We start from the raw sequence: 15,457 nt of genomic DNA on the forward strand, positions 1-15,457 counted from the left end.
GAAGCTCACAGGCGAGAAAGCAACACAGTGGTAGAAGAACACAAGTGAGCGAGAGGAATGCGGAAGTGGAGACAGAAGTGCATGAGGGAGACAGCTGAAAAACAGATGCCCACTCCTGTAGAGCTTAAATTAAATAAAAACAGCAGTGCTGAAAAAGCAAGTAGTGGAAGTACACAAGTAATGTGTCCTTGCTCCTAGGGAGGGACGAACACAAGAAAAGGAAGATAAGCCTACCTACACTAACAAATAGGCAAGCAAATGATTGACAAAAAGTTAGCCAACGGTAAGCACTTGGCAGGTTCTAATCCCCGTGTAAGCTGACTGTATGCACTGTCTAGTGGGCGAGACCCAAAGCGCACCATTACAAATAAACAAAAGAAGCATAGCACATTTATACATATTACTCAGGAGGGCCTCTTGCTCACTGATCTGGAATTATTTGGATTTCTTTTCTCACTGATCTTGAGAGTTTGTGCAGCTCCTCTTTCTCGTGGGAGGTGGGTGACTCCAAATATTTCTTTTATTAAACACTGGTATCTCTAGAGGAGGGCAAGATGGGACGCGTGCCCCAGCTGTAATAGTTGTGACTCTCCCTTGTGCCTCACCACCACTGCTTCTGAATGTGCGAGAGGCAGCACAAAAAGACACGGCACCTTGCCAGTCACGTTCATTTGTCCAACTATCTTTCATTTAAAGGCAGTTTTTATATAACCTGCTTAAATCTGACCATGTGTGCATGCATATCTATATAGATATATACACAGATACAAAGTTAGATTCAAATATTAGATTTTATAAGTGCCCCCCCCCTTCCAGTTTTTTCTGCTCTGTGGCTCGATGTGTGCCTCCCCCTTTCAATTTAACTTCTAGAGTCGCCTCTGTGATTAAATGGGGTGGGGGGGGGAGTAGTTAAGCTTAAAGTAAAACTACTCCATAGAGGGCGGGAATAATCCGAGACCTGACCAACCACCACTTGTGCTCCCTCCCCAGGGACTGGGGATTGGTGATACCTAGGCCCCATTGTCACTTAGTATCCCTGTAGCTGGAAGTAATGAGAAGAGCAAGCAATTACACACACACTTTGCTGAAGTGTACTTGCTGGTGCACGGACTCTAGCACGGGATAAAAAAAGACTAGTCTCTTGCAGCAGGTCAGTGACAGTTGTGTACTGTTCACAATGCCTTGTTTTGTTGATGAGCATGTTTCAGGTGATCTGTTTCCACAGCAGTCATTGAGTACTCTATTTAGATACCTGCTGCACGTTATATGCAGGACCTCGCCCACCCATCCGGCCATATGTGATGATTTCATCTGAAGAGGTTATGCAGTCTGATCATGGCCAGGAAGTACACGGCACCCCCATCTTAGCTTTCCGGGATGAGAAATCGGTGGTTTCTGATCTGTGGTTCCTGCAGAACAAGAATCCCTGCCAGCTGAGGACCATGATTGGGTATTGTGGTCTTGTCACAGCATAGTGGATTCTGCTTCTTTAGAAGAACAAATGATATACTCGAGTCTCTTCTTTTTTTTTTTTTTTTTTAAATAAATCTTTTTATTAGAGCAAATTCGACAACAAGGCATAGTATCACAGAATCACAGTAAAGGTAGCCGCAAAATAAAGATACATCAAGATACAGTAAGCTTATGCAGTAGGAATTACAGGGAGGAGGAGACATCTTCGTCCTGTAGTCGAGGGGTGGTACATATGTTTCCACGATATAAATTCCAAGGGGCCCATATCTTGGACCATTTACGGGGGCAGCCCCGAGCCGTACATACAAATTTCTCTCGTTGCATACACCAATCAAGGTCTTTTTTCCAGTCCGCAATTGTGGGTGCATGCGAGGCCCCCCAGAGCTGTGCAATGTTCCTTTTGGCTATCATGCAACCGAGAGTGACCCATTGTGTGGCGTAGGTATTGAGGTCTGTCGGCTCCCAGATGTTAAGGAGACACCTAGGAGCTTCTGGCTGGATCTCAGCCTCTAAAGTTTCACTCATGATTACATGTATCTTACGCCAGTACTCCTGGATTAGCCCGCAGTGCCATATGATGTGAATGAAAATACCTGGTTGAAAGCCCCCCCGTCTACAAGACCCATCCGTATGACCCCCCATGTGCACCAGTTGGGGGCCTGTTACATATATTCTATGCAGGATTTTGAGTTGCACCAGTCGGAGCAGCTCTGGTATTGCTACTGTTTTAGGGGATGAAATTGCCGTCTGCCATCCTTCGTCTAATTCGATACCGTCCCCGGTCCACTTCTCTCTCAGTGAGGTCAGGGGATCGCTCATGTTATTAATACGTTTTCCGTAGGTTAGGGATATAGCCCTTTCGGGCATGTACCCATCTAGCAGTCTGTCCTCAAGTGGGGAACTGTCCGGCAGGGAGGCGTCACAAGGCAATGCGGACTGTAGTGCGTGTCGGACCTGGAGATATCTAAATAACTCAGAGTCCGCCAATGAATACTGACTCTTAAGAGCGCTAAATGGTTTTACCCCCTCTGTGCCCCACAGGTCTCCAATACTGGAAATGCCAATCCGGTCCCACTTGTCAAAACCTTTGGTGTTACCCAGGTACCCTAGTGTTTGTGAGTCCCAGAGTGGGGTAGCAAGTGTTAGTCTATTATTCCAGCCCAGCGATTGGGTCGCAGCATGCCAGATCTTGACTGTGTGTTTGGTAGGTCCTGTAAGTGGGTATTTGTCAGGTTTGGAATATAGTGTTCGGGTGTAGGTCCCGTAGGGGAGGATCCAGCGGTCCATACGGAACCCCGGAGCGTCAGGGCGGCCGTAGGTGCCGTGGTTTATTGCTGTGAGGTGTGCAGCCCAGTAGTATTTCCTTACGTCTGGTAACCCGATTCCACCGTCGTACCAACTAAGCGTGAGTTTTGGTAAGGCAATGCGCGGTCTCCCCCACCAAAGGAGGTCCCTCTGGAGTCCCTCTAATTCCTTAAAATAGGAGTTTGGGACAGGGTCAGCCGCATTTTGTCTCGAGTCTCTTCTTAACCTGTCATCACTTTAGTGACGTGGCGCATGTCCATACTGTTTCCAGCTGCCCACTGCCTGATTTCTGTCTTCTCTGCCTGGCAGGACTGTGGCCGCTCCGTATGAGGTAACAGACCGTCAGTTAGGTACTGGTTTATTTTTTGGGGGAACATAGTTTCTTCTTTCGTTCTAGCTCTTTCATAGGTGTGAACAGCATTATCGGATACTTGCATTATATCATCAGGATACATACATCCGTCAAGGAACAAAGGAGCAAAAAGCAGAAAAAAGCCTGTCTATCAAATCAATCGCTGTCATATTCTTTTAATTTTTTGAGGGCAAATGACTGTTCCTCGTAGAAATTTGTTACTTAAAGCAAGTAATCCGTTCCTGATTTATGTACTTTGTTTTATCATGAAGACTACTGCGGCCCCGATATTGGAAGTAAAACTTATTTACTCCAAATAAAAAAAAAAAAATTTCCCGTGGCAAACTGGCATGCATATAATTTTACCATTTAATTATTTTGATAGTATCAAAACATACCTTCTGATAACACATTGCAAAATGTGTAGATCCCCCAAAAGCCGACATTCTGGCTTCTTACCAAATGAGAGAGATCCCAAGATACGGCCTGCTGACAAAAAAAAAATAACGTTAAGTAGTTTTTCATTTAAGCACTTCTTCAGAGCTTTACAGTTCATGATTGAAAATGCATCTGACGCATGTGTACCAACACCAGGAATTGGCGACCGAGCTCCGATATCTGAGATGTGAATAGGACCAATAGAGATTCATCGGCACTCCTCGCCTCCTCAGATAGACTCAAGGTAGCCCCACTGGCTGGCAGAGGTTTGCCAACACCACTTTTTAAAACATTCCGCTCAGCTTCTGCCTCTCGAGTCCTTCAAAGATGTTCCAAAGACTGGGCTTTCTTGCCATTCCTTCCCTGTAGGCCAGCCACCACAGCACCTTAAAGCTCAAGTACCTTTTCTTTGGTGAACTTGTATGGGGTGTTGGCTCTTTTGTTTTTTTTCTGTTTACGTCCTCCCCGAGACCCCTCCTCTTCCCATTCCATCTTGGGAAGGCCGAGCTCCCTCAGCTGCAGTGTTTTAAACATTTTTTTTATTGGAACCTTGATTTGACATGCATTAGGTCACCTTTTCACTGTCGAGATGCTCTTTAGAACTCCTTTAAATAATATTGTTCCTGATGTTGGACCTTCCACCTCCTCCAAACTTGTATAAACCCTTCGATACAGTTCAAGACTTGTATGGCGTCATTAACTCATGGTCGAGATCTGCTTCTCATTGAGGCCATTGGACAGACCTATGATGGGGGATTTATCTGGTGCACCGGTCCTATTTTAGTAATCTTGTGCAGAACGTCTGATGCTGCTGTTCACAATCTTCTAATTTATACTTTTTGCTTCCCCCACAGTGCACCCCCTGTGTTTACATTTCGGCATCCGCTCCTGTCTGGGGGACAGCTGCAGTCTCCAGGTGAGTCGGGTGAGGATGTTCTGAAAGCCGTTGTTATAAACTGTGGTAGCTCGGTCTGCACTGTGACCCTTTTGGGGGGGGGGCGGAGGGGGAGCGGTATTGAGAGTTTTATCCGTCTCCCTGTTAGACCACCTTCTCCACAGCTCAGTCACTCATCGTGAAAACGTGTTTTGAACATTCTAATTTTCATTTTACAGAGTAGGGTTTGTTTCTTCACATGTTCAGTGACCCCTTAGTTCTATCCTTTGGCCTCGAAACTTACAGCGCACGATGGAAAATTCCTTCACACCCCATTTTCTATCACCATCTAAGGAAGGAGACCAACAGACTCCCTTTCAGGTGACGAGCACTTAACCAGACTACTGAGTGACTAAGAGCAGTCCCGCAGGATAAAGGGGGAACTGGGTGAGATCCACTAAGGGGCAAAGTTGGCTTTGGGCCACAAGAGATGACCCTGAGGAGATGTGAGGGTTATTCTTTACTTTAAAGGTACAGGGTCTGCTTAAGGTCTAGGTGAGATGGTCCAGGGAAGGGGGGGGGGCAGCAAAATGAGTCCGATGTGGGACTTGGTGGGATGTCATTGCTCTGTTAGTTCCTTCAGAAAGGGCAGCAGGACCAACCTACCATTAGGACACCGGTTAAGATTGTGTGGAGTATATTTGGTTACTGACCATCTTGTCTGGTGCTGGCCACTCGCAGCTCATTAGCCCAGTCCTTCATTCTTTAGAAATAGGGGGTCTGGAGTGGACTGCAAAAATCCTCGTTAGTTTGCTACCCTCGGTGTACCATTACTGAGGGTTTCTACTATTCTAGAAGAGGGGTAGTACCAAACTTTGAGTTTTGGAGGAATATCATGTGGAATTCGGTCTTAACATGCCAATTTCTTCATTTGTTTCCCTGGATACCGCTGAGCAGCAGTTTTCGAACTGAATTTGAATGGGGTTGGTTCCATGCCAGTCAAAACTAACGAGCCTCTTGTAAAGTGGGCCTGAGTGGGATAAAATTGCGCTGCACTACTAGCAAATTGGAGCCTGTTGAGCAAATTCATCGGTTACTGTGTAGACTCTGGGTCAACCCCATTGCGGTGCTTGAGGCCACTGATGACAATATGTGATACTCATTGCACTGAGTGAAACCTGTAATACTCCAGTGTGTGAGTCTCCATGACACTGCATGAGACCAGTGATGCATGGACCTTGTGTGACTTTATTTCCGTTGTAAGATTCCAGGAGTTGGCGTCTGTGTGCTCACAATGCTTTCTTTGTCCAGCTCTAACCTTTTGCTGTGTTTGTTCCAGGGTCGCTACACCACTCTACTTCAATGCCCCAAGTTGAGGGTTTTGGCAAGACTTGGAATAAGAAGCAACTGAGGTGAGGAGGGTTCATGCTGTGCTCTGGTTTTGAGAAGTTGGGAGATAAAAAAATAAATAAAAGCTGTAATGAAGGCACCTATGACAGTTTCACCAGAGCAGTTGCTTCAGCACCGTGTACCTGGTGTTCTCTTAAGCATGTGTGATAGTTCAGTGATTGGAACTCATGCCACTAAAACGTGCAATGATCTGAAGGTGAAGGGCTTGCATCTTTGCAAACCAACTCAGCCTTCCATCTTTCTGAGGTATGCGAATTGAGTACCTTTAAATTGGGTAGCAGTAACACTTGCTGTTTACAGTGCGCAGAAAGTGAGGTATGAAGCACAACATGGTAAGTTACTGTTATTGTAAAGCAACCAGATGGACTGCCATGTGTTGAGCAAGCAGTACACTTAAGGTGACGCCCAGTTTGCGCTGGTGATATGTGCAAGCTCCTTAACCACTCTACAAAGCTGATTTGCGTTGTGGCCATACGGCACTTCTTTCATTGCTTTGTTGCCTAGAGAACAAAATGAAATGAAATACCATTTGTAAAGTGCACAGAGTTAATAATAAAGGAAGCAGAACATAAGCAAAATGAACCTAATGGCAGTCACTCCTGTACTCGTCAGACATTTTAAATGACAATCTGACGTGACTGCTCGAACCAACATATAAGAATTTGTTAACTATAAGGAGAGATCTATAGGTCATCTCTCATCCTCCAGAGTAGAGTCCCTTGTAGAATACAGTAGACCCTAACGTGTTGCATGTTTTTAAAATGGGCACAGCTATGGTCTAACTGTAGAGGCAATAGTTAGTGCTTCTCTCCACTATACACTAGGAATGTACAAATTGCAGAATCCAGTTCAGACTTAAAATGAGCAACTGATTCTCATTTAGAAAATTGCATTTCTGCATTCTTTGCTTACGCTTGGCCTTTCTCTGCTTCACAGCCACCCTCTGTCACAAGCGGTCTCCTTCAGCATTCCCTTTGGACTCGACAGTGATGTGGACATCGTGATGGGGAATCCAGTTTCTATGATGAGGTCGGTCAGCTCAGACAGTTTGGCACCAAATGCGTACACTGCTCCAAAACGCACAACTAGAAGTACATTTACACCACCAGAGGACGTACCCGTGTACATGGCCAGAGATGATTCCCGGCCCAGTGCTAATGGGCATGTGACAAATCCTCGGGCTATCCGGAAGATGCAGTTGTCCAACAAGACAGGGGGTAAAGATGTGGTAGCCACGGGAGCACTTTTGGAGAACGGCCCAGTGGATGGGCTGAATCACTCTGAGCTGCCCACAATTGAGGAGGCCCTGCAGATCATCCACAGCTCAGAACGACTAGAGCCACGGCTTCATCCAGAGGGAGCTGCTGACGGCTTCTACCTCCATACACCTGAGAAGAGCGAAGGGCACATGAAGCCCCGATCACCACGGCACTCTCATATTGAAGGACAGGCACAAGAAGAGGCCCCAAAGATGTCCAGTGCAGGTGTCTATAGACTTCATAATGGGCCAACTAATGGGCAATCTGTGCCAGAAGCTCATCGAATGTCACGAGATGATGATTCCGTCCTGAGGGATAACAGCCTAGACTCTGACATGGAGGATAGCCCACGGCCACCCCTTGAGAAGGATCCTGGTGGAAAAGATGACTGCACCTCCTGTCAAAGTTCCTTGAGCTCTCAACCTGACAGCTCAACCTCCTCTAGCTCTGGGGTGAAAATGACCAACTTTGCTGAACGTAAGAAAAAGTTGGCCACAGATGTGAAGCCCAATGGAAACAGCGGTTCTCCCAAAGCCACCTCTGAGCCAATTGCAATCCCAACAACTACCACCTGGGCTCAGAAAGCGGAAGAGAGCCCAAGTAAGAGCCCAGCCCTGAACTCTGAGATGAACCAACTTGGTGCTAGACTAGAGGAGAAGAGGCGAGCTATTGAGGCACAGAAGAAGCGAATTGAGGCCATTTTCACCAAACACCGGCAGCGATTGGGTAAAAGTGCCTTTTTGCAGCTCAAAAAGAAAGAGGGGCTTGATGGGGAGGTGGATCCAGAAGATGTGGATGTTGACGAGGATGAAAAGAAAGTGACTTTGGAGCAAAGACTGTCTAGGATAGAGGATGAGGAGACTATTCCAAGCCCCTGCCCACAGGACAGGCTGGTGAAGGAACACAAGCCTGAAGAAAATAACAACATCGAGACTCCAAATAAAGGCCGTAGTGACAAGCAGGTAACCTTCTCACCAGAAATCACAAAGGGTGGGTTGGATGATAACTTGGGTGACTACAACCGGGCGGTCGCCAAACTCAATTCGGCTCTGAGCTCCCTCCAGATGGACATGCAGCGGCTCTCCGATCAGCAGCAGAAACTGATGCACCAGGAGAAGACCAAAGCTTGGGTCATCCCAGCCTCCTCTCCCAAAACCCCTGTACATCGCCCTAGCCGGGAGTTTGTGCCTCCTAGATCTGTTGAGTTGTCCTCTTCCTCCCCGTCACCCTCCCCATCTCGAAGAACTTCTGCACCACATCCAAAATCCCCAGCACCAGTTGCCAAGAAGCCACCGCCTCCTACACCCCCCAAAAGTCCAAAGCACAACAGGCCCGTGGAACTGAAGATCCCACCCCTTACACGAGTGTTGACCCCACCAAACAATGTTGACAACATGCCCCGCTTACGCAAGTTCTCACCCAGTAAAGTTCCTGTCCAAACTAGGTCATCCCTGCTCTTTTCCGATGATGAATATGCTGACTTGGCTAGCATTGCTGATGGGGCAGAGTCTGACTTTGGTGACACCTACTCTAACGGGGAATATTGCATGGACAATGTTGGCTTCCATCGCCCTGTGGCATCTGTGTTGCCCCAGAGTTCAAGCACCTCTGGGGATGGCATGAGCAGTGAGGTGTCCTCACCCGGCACAAGGAGGAACAATTTGATAGAGATCCCGCTCTCTGCTCTGCGGCTTTCCGAGGACTCTGGGGGAGAAGGAGATGATTCCCTGGAGGAGTCTATAGCAGATGAGTCTGGACCAGGCCAGAGAGGTGGCGTTGGATTCTTCTTTAAGGTAAGATCTCTTATGGTGCTCATTTTTTATGCAACTCCTGTCTTTCTTCTGGTCCTGTAGTATCACAAAGGAGCATTTTAAAGAGTAAATGAACAGACAAGGGGTAAACGGCTCATGTTGAAGGGGTGGTAGTGTTTGTGTGTCATGTTGGCATGATGTCACTTCTGCTACCACTGGCATTTTGATAAGTCTGACGTCCCTGTTTCTCATTAATTATCCTAGCTTTGTCTTCCAAAACATGTTGTTCAGTATTTTCAGAGACATGCGTTGTGCAGTTCCAGTTATGCAGGTAAATCTTGTTTCTTCATTTCTCAAGAAAGGTTTACCTCTTTATTCTACAAAAACTACTCTTCTTCCCAATCACTTTCTTGGATTGTGAAGACTTAAGGGCTTATTTAGAGCTTTGCGGACGGGTTGCGCCATTAAAATGTGGTGGATAACGAGTTACCACATTACAAGTGCCGAAGGCAATATCACACTTATAATATCGTGGACATCTGCCATATTTGGTAAGGAGTAACCCATCTGCCAGTGTCTAAATAGGGCCCTTGATCTAGTTCTATTCATCCTGATGATTCAATTCCCATAGAAACACAGGTACTCCAATCCTCAAAGAAAGGCACACCCCTGCTCAAATGCAAGCACCACCTTCACACACCCACTGCACTAACACACAGGCACACTCGTTCGTCCCCTGTACCTGCTGCATACTGCCACCCCTGCACTTCTGATACAGGCACTCCAGCGCTCATACCATAGAGGCACCCCATGGCCCTCACTTTGCAATGGGGTACCATTCATCCTGTGCCCCCACAGCCACACCCTTAATTTCCACAGGCACAGCTTTCACTAATATCTCTCACCTAGTGACACGTTTCATGCTTTCATGAAGAAGCTGTTCTATAGCAGTCCACTTATATTTGGTACATTGGCATGCTGTGCCAGGCAAGGGGCTTCATCCATGCCAGTGAACAAAGACAGCAAGCGATTGAAGGGCACAGGCTTATGTTCTGCGGGGGCATGGACATTTGGGAGGAGTGGCTCCAGTGGGCCTCCTGAGGGGAGTGGCTGAGGTGCAGGGAATACAGTGCTTTCACTGTACTCTAGGACCCGTGTGTGTCATTTGTGATATGGGAAGGGCGCCCAGCTCTGGTTGGGAAGGGCCTGGAAAAGAGTGCCTTGAGTCCAGGTATTTGCATCCAGATGGTGCGGTCTTTAGTAAGGTAAAGTATACAAAAAGTGATGGGTGTAATGATTGAATTAATCTCAGCCACTGGCAATTACTCGGGCCGCATACTAATCCATCATTATTTTGGACACTATCCCCTCTCAGTAAAGACCCAGCTTTATGCAGATCAGTCTTGACCCTGCTCTGATCGAAACAGTCCAGCCCGAACTGCCAGGCCAGGTCCTCCCTAAACCGGAACACAAGTAACCCAGGACTGGCTTCACCCTTGTTATGGACTCCTCAGCAGGGTATAGCTTGGGTCCAGTGACAGTGTGCACTGTACCCACGTCTGGGCATACCCATCACACATAGAGCGACACTCTAAAGTATGCAAAAAAAGTGGAACCTCAAGCCTATAACGTGCCGAGCTTCCATGTGGCTTCTGCTTGCCACCCTCCCTTCCTCTACCCAGCATCTGGCACTAAGGTCAGAGCTGCAGAGTGTGGAAGTGCATCGGCTAAACATACTGTGATTCTGGGCCAAGACTTAATCTCCCCATGCCTATAAACCATGCATGTGACCTTCTGTAATGTAACTTGTGCTCATGTCAAATGCTTGGCCTTCAGGCCGTGTCCGTGCTGTAATTAAAAACTGCCGAAAAATTAACTGAGGTAAAAACAAAGCCTTAATATAAGGAAAGGCAAATAGATATGCATTTCCTGAGTTGTACAAAGTGAAACCAGATAATTGCAGCTTCCCCGCTTAGATAGTGGGATCTTGGGCAAATATTTTATTTCACCAAAACCTTTTTTTTCTTCAATATCGCCGATGAATGTACTTTCAAATTTGCAAGTTCAGACTACCGACTGTATAAAAGTATCACTTTTAATAAGTACCTCTCAGTGCAGTGTTATCATGTGCCTTATTACTGTCAAAGCTTCCAAATGTTAAAGAAATACACTTTTTCGAATTTTGAAGAGACTTCATCATATTTTGCGTGATGTTTGTTGTATGATTTACATAGCAAATATTTTTAGGGCTCTCCTCCTGAACGGGCTCCAAGATCAGATCCAGACCTCTTGGCTCTGCTCGCTGTTAATTTGTTAGCTCGCCCACCTCTAGTATGCAGTTAGTTGCGGTCGCCATGTTTCTTGCCCTTCAGCCCCCACTGGTTCGGAGCCCGTTTGGTATCGCACAACCCAATGATGAAGCATGCATCCTTGATGGGTGAGGGTCATTGCATCCTAAAAGGAATACCCTTTAGCTCTGCAATAATCAGTGGCCCAGAGGTATAATCTACCCCTTTGTGGGCAGAACAATCGCAACATCAAACCATTTTTGTGAATGAGTATTCCATGACATACACCAGAAAGAAGAATTAATTGTATGAAAATAAAGGGTCTCCTTAAAATGAAGAGCTTTTCTAGCGACTAGTCTCAGGCACAAGCTTCTTCAGTGAATTCTTCCCTCAAATATGGTGGTAACTTTAACTTTTTCTTGTTGATTCCTTTGGGGTTCCTTTCTTTAGCCTTTTTCCTCTGTGCAATATTTTAGCTATTTTTACCATAAACAAATTGCACCTGTTACTGTTGTGTACCGTGTTCTGTTGCTCTTCAACTGGGTTTGCACTAAAAAAAAATATCAATACACAGATACCTACATTTTGACATGGATTGCTTGAGCTTTCTTCGTGCTTATTTGTCATGAGGCTCCTGGTTCAATTATTTTTATTTCTGTATTGTTTTGCTTCTATTGTTTAACTGTCTTGTTTACCTGATAGTATCAGTATATGCTGAGTCTGGCGTGCTTAGAAGCGTGAATGCATTGTATGCCTCTCTTTGTGATTTGCAATGTTGAGTTCGGCTTGTAAGGGGCACTCAGCGAAGATGACCTCCTTGGTGATCTTCTGTCTTTGTTGCACCTAGATGTTTTTGGGGCTTTTTTTTTTCCAGCACTGCCCCATGAAGACTTCACTCACTTATCTACCAGGTCTAATAAATTGATCACTGATCCCTTGAATATGCCCCGTTAATTGGACTGAGCGTCTCTCGATCGGCCTACCCTCTTTTCCAGCACCCTGAGCTTTTGAACAAAGCTACAAAAACTCTGGCGTCCTTAACGCCCGAGTTTCGAGTTTCCAAGTATTTTTAAAGCTGTTTCACACGGCAAAAATGCTTAATTTTGCTCTTGACCGCTAGATGTCCATTTCCTATAGAGCCCTTTCCTTCAGCCAGGAAATTCTGTTGTATCTTCGTCTGCAAGTCCATCATGGATCCCCAGGGATCCTGAATAGTGAGACATCGAGGGCAATTGGATCTCCAATCGTTTGTGCCTTATGAGATCAGCGGTGGACATGTGGAGGTGACCTTGAGTCTCGACAACGACTATGCATTACTAGTAGAGCATTTTAGCCAGAGCAGTCATTCATAACGGGGCGGGCCTGTGATGTCTAGTACAGCCATCTGCAAAATGGCTTTATTGGTAGAAAATTGTACCAAATCGATAATGTTCTAACTGAAATTGTGAGAATGATATGGAAATGAGATTCTTGGACCATAAGCCGTTTATCACAAGGTTTAAGTACTCCGCTTTCTTCAACTGTGCTCCTGATGTAGTAAACATTAGAATATTCATCGGTCCACCCCAAGCAATGGAGAAGCAGCATCACTGGCTGCATGTTACGACAATACAATTAGTACATTATGGGGCCGAGCTGCACAAGAGGGAAAATTAAGAGTGTAAAGGACCACATCTACTATTGGTAACCGTCTCCGAGGCCGTAATGCTTGAAGCCCATGCATGTGTAATTTTGGTCATCACTATTTTCCTACCTAGTGTTGCAGAAAGAGGACCTGTGTAAGTAGTTATCAGTTACTTTCTTTGGAACAGTTCAGTCAATGCAACAGTCTGTTATACTACTGCCTGGACAATCTTAAAATACTCTATCAGGTCAGTGAACACTGCCTCCCATCCTCCAAGGCCAGAAATCAGAAATAGATAGATAGATATATATATGATATATATATATATATATATATATCATATATATATCAATCACCATGAGGTCCACCAAGTGGATGCCGGATCCCCTTCTTCACGTTGTAACTAGCTAACATCTAAAATGGTGGGAGTTTTTTAGGTTGGCATTTTTTTTTTTAGATCCTTTAAAGAAAATTAGGGGCTTCTGTGGGTTCTCGGTATTTTTTCTTTAGGTACTTTGGTGTCAACAGACTTCTATAAGCTTTAAAAATGTCGTTGAGATTTTCTTTCTTTCTGGGTAGCTATTTATTTATTTTCGGAGCCTTTGGCTTCTCTAGCACAGTAATTTGTATCTGATGTTATTGGTCATATGTGTTCCGATGGATATGCCTTGCTCTTTGCAGATGTCGTGTTCATATTCCACATAGAATTTGAAGGACACATTTTTCTTTTCTTCTCTTCGATTTGTGAAGACATCCCACAATTTCTTTTTTTTATTATAAATCCTCCTTTACCTATATGGTTTCAGCTGTGGATCACCCACGATGGTGGAAGTTCTTGAGAGTCTGATTTAGTTAACAATACAATATTGCCATAATCTTTGAGCAATATTTTATTTAATCAGCTAAGGATGAAAAGTAAATAACTGTGTTGACCACTTTACAGGAAATATTTGTTGCATCCACTATAGTGGCAGATTGCAGCTGCGATGAATCTTTGCAGATCTATCGTTCCTTTTATGATTATTTTTAAAGGTGACTGGATTAGGGTTCTATTAGTGTAGATATCCGTGTGCTCGACAATATTGCAAACTTTTGCTTTTTAAGGCTTCTCTCCCCTTAGTTGTTCGGTCATCAAATTTTCCATTTATTATGAAATGTTGTATTGCTAAGTGTTCCATATAATCATTTCAATCTCTTATAACATTTAGCAGCAAACCATCTATTTTTTTCTCTCCAACAGGATGAACGGAAGCCGGAGGATGAGATGGCGCAGAGACGGGCCTTCCTCCTCGAGAGGCAGCAGAAGCGTGCGGAGGAGGCCCGGAAGAGGAAGCAGTCATTGGAGGCTGAAAAGGAGCTGAAGAAGGAGGAGGAAAAGTATGAGCGCATATTTGGATGTTCACCGAGATAAGAGTTGTTGAAGAGATTTTGGATAAAATGGTCTCCATTAAGGGTGATGTGTGTTCTAGAACAGAGCCAGTTAAGTCTGGACAAGCCACACTCGCCGGCCTTTTGGTGGTCACCAGTCTGTCTTAAAATCTTAGTTTCTTAACCGATGACCTGTTGACACTCACACCTGACCCTATCCAGGGTGTCTGCAGAACCAGTCACCTAGGACCTCACTCTTTCCTTCTGCTCCACAGACAGCAGCAGGACGAAGAGAAGCCAAAGGAAGAGGAAGTTAGTGCGAGACGTGGCGACTTCACCCGCCAAGAGCACATGCGCCGACAGCAGCTCAAGATTATGGAGGATCTGGACAAGGTCTTGCGGCAGAAACCCACCACCGTGCGTGCCGTGAAGAAGGGACGGCCCAAGACAATGTTCCAGGATGACTCTGTGATCTCCCGCAGCCCTGTCAGGAATTTACTAGGTAAGATCCTGAGTTGCTCTATGTATAGTGCTGGACGCCGCCTGTAGATAATCGTGGTGCAGAGGCTGGCTGATTTGCAAGGCAATTTTCATATCAAGATAGGGTGATATCTCTGAAAAGGTGGTAACAAGTCTCTCTCCGCCCTGCTGTCTCTTCTGAACTAGGCCATGTAATCACTTGCCCTGCAGACCAGACTACCACTGGAAAGGTGGAGTCTCATCCCATGTGTGTCCAAGTAACAGTTTGGAGGTGGTTGAGAAGGCAAGATGGGTTGGATGAAAGTTGTCAATGGTCATCCGGCATGCAGAGGGCACTGACTGCACCCCTCCGTCTACCACAATGCGAATTTGTATCCTAGCAGTGACTACTGCTGTCTGAATGTCATATGTGTTGATCTAAAGTGTATGTCAGTATGAATGCAGCGGAGCATCCTCTTACCACTCATTGGCATCATATTGATGGTCATTGTATCCATATTTGTCATGATGCCAGAGGCACAGCAAAGGAAACCGAATTCTAGGTTAAAATTATAAAAAGATTGGCTTTGGCAAGGGCAGCACATGAGCTGGGTTCTGAGGTGCTTTAAAAAAGGTTCAGAAATTGCTTGGACTATTCTAGCGCAGTGTGGACTCCCTTGCTTTAGTGCCATTCTCAGTCTCTTCCTGTAAAACGCTTCACTTACAGGGGGGTGAAGATCCCTCTAAGCATGGCCACCCATTGGCTGTCTTTGTAAATTGTTACCTAAACCTTTGAGTTAAAGGGTGATCAGTGGATTACCTTTCATCTTGGGTTGGCAGTGTAAGTGAAGGTGGG

General features: G+C 45.6%; 1 protein-coding gene across 2 annotated transcripts in view; it reads left to right on the forward strand.

The window, feature by feature from the left end:
- Window positions 1-15,457, forward strand: part of CAMSAP3 (calmodulin regulated spectrin associated protein family member 3) — a 261,867-nt gene that overhangs the window by 193,384 nt on the left and 53,026 nt on the right. For both annotated transcript variants that reach the window (XM_085654390.1, XM_085654389.1), the window contains 5 exons: window positions 4,423-4,484; window positions 5,782-5,854; window positions 6,789-8,904; window positions 14,015-14,151; window positions 14,418-14,644. In XM_085654390.1, coding sequence (XP_085510516.1) covers window positions 4,423-4,484; window positions 5,782-5,854; window positions 6,789-8,904; window positions 14,015-14,151; window positions 14,418-14,644 — 2,615 coding nt within the window. The remainder of the gene's footprint in view (window positions 1-4,422; window positions 4,485-5,781; window positions 5,855-6,788; window positions 8,905-14,014; window positions 14,152-14,417; window positions 14,645-15,457) is intronic.

The sequence above is a fragment of the Triturus cristatus genome, chromosome 4_1, assembly GCF_964204655.1.
Source record: "Triturus cristatus chromosome 4_1, aTriCri1.1, whole genome shotgun sequence".
Classification (NCBI taxonomy): Eukaryota; Metazoa; Chordata; class Amphibia; order Caudata; family Salamandridae; genus Triturus; species Triturus cristatus.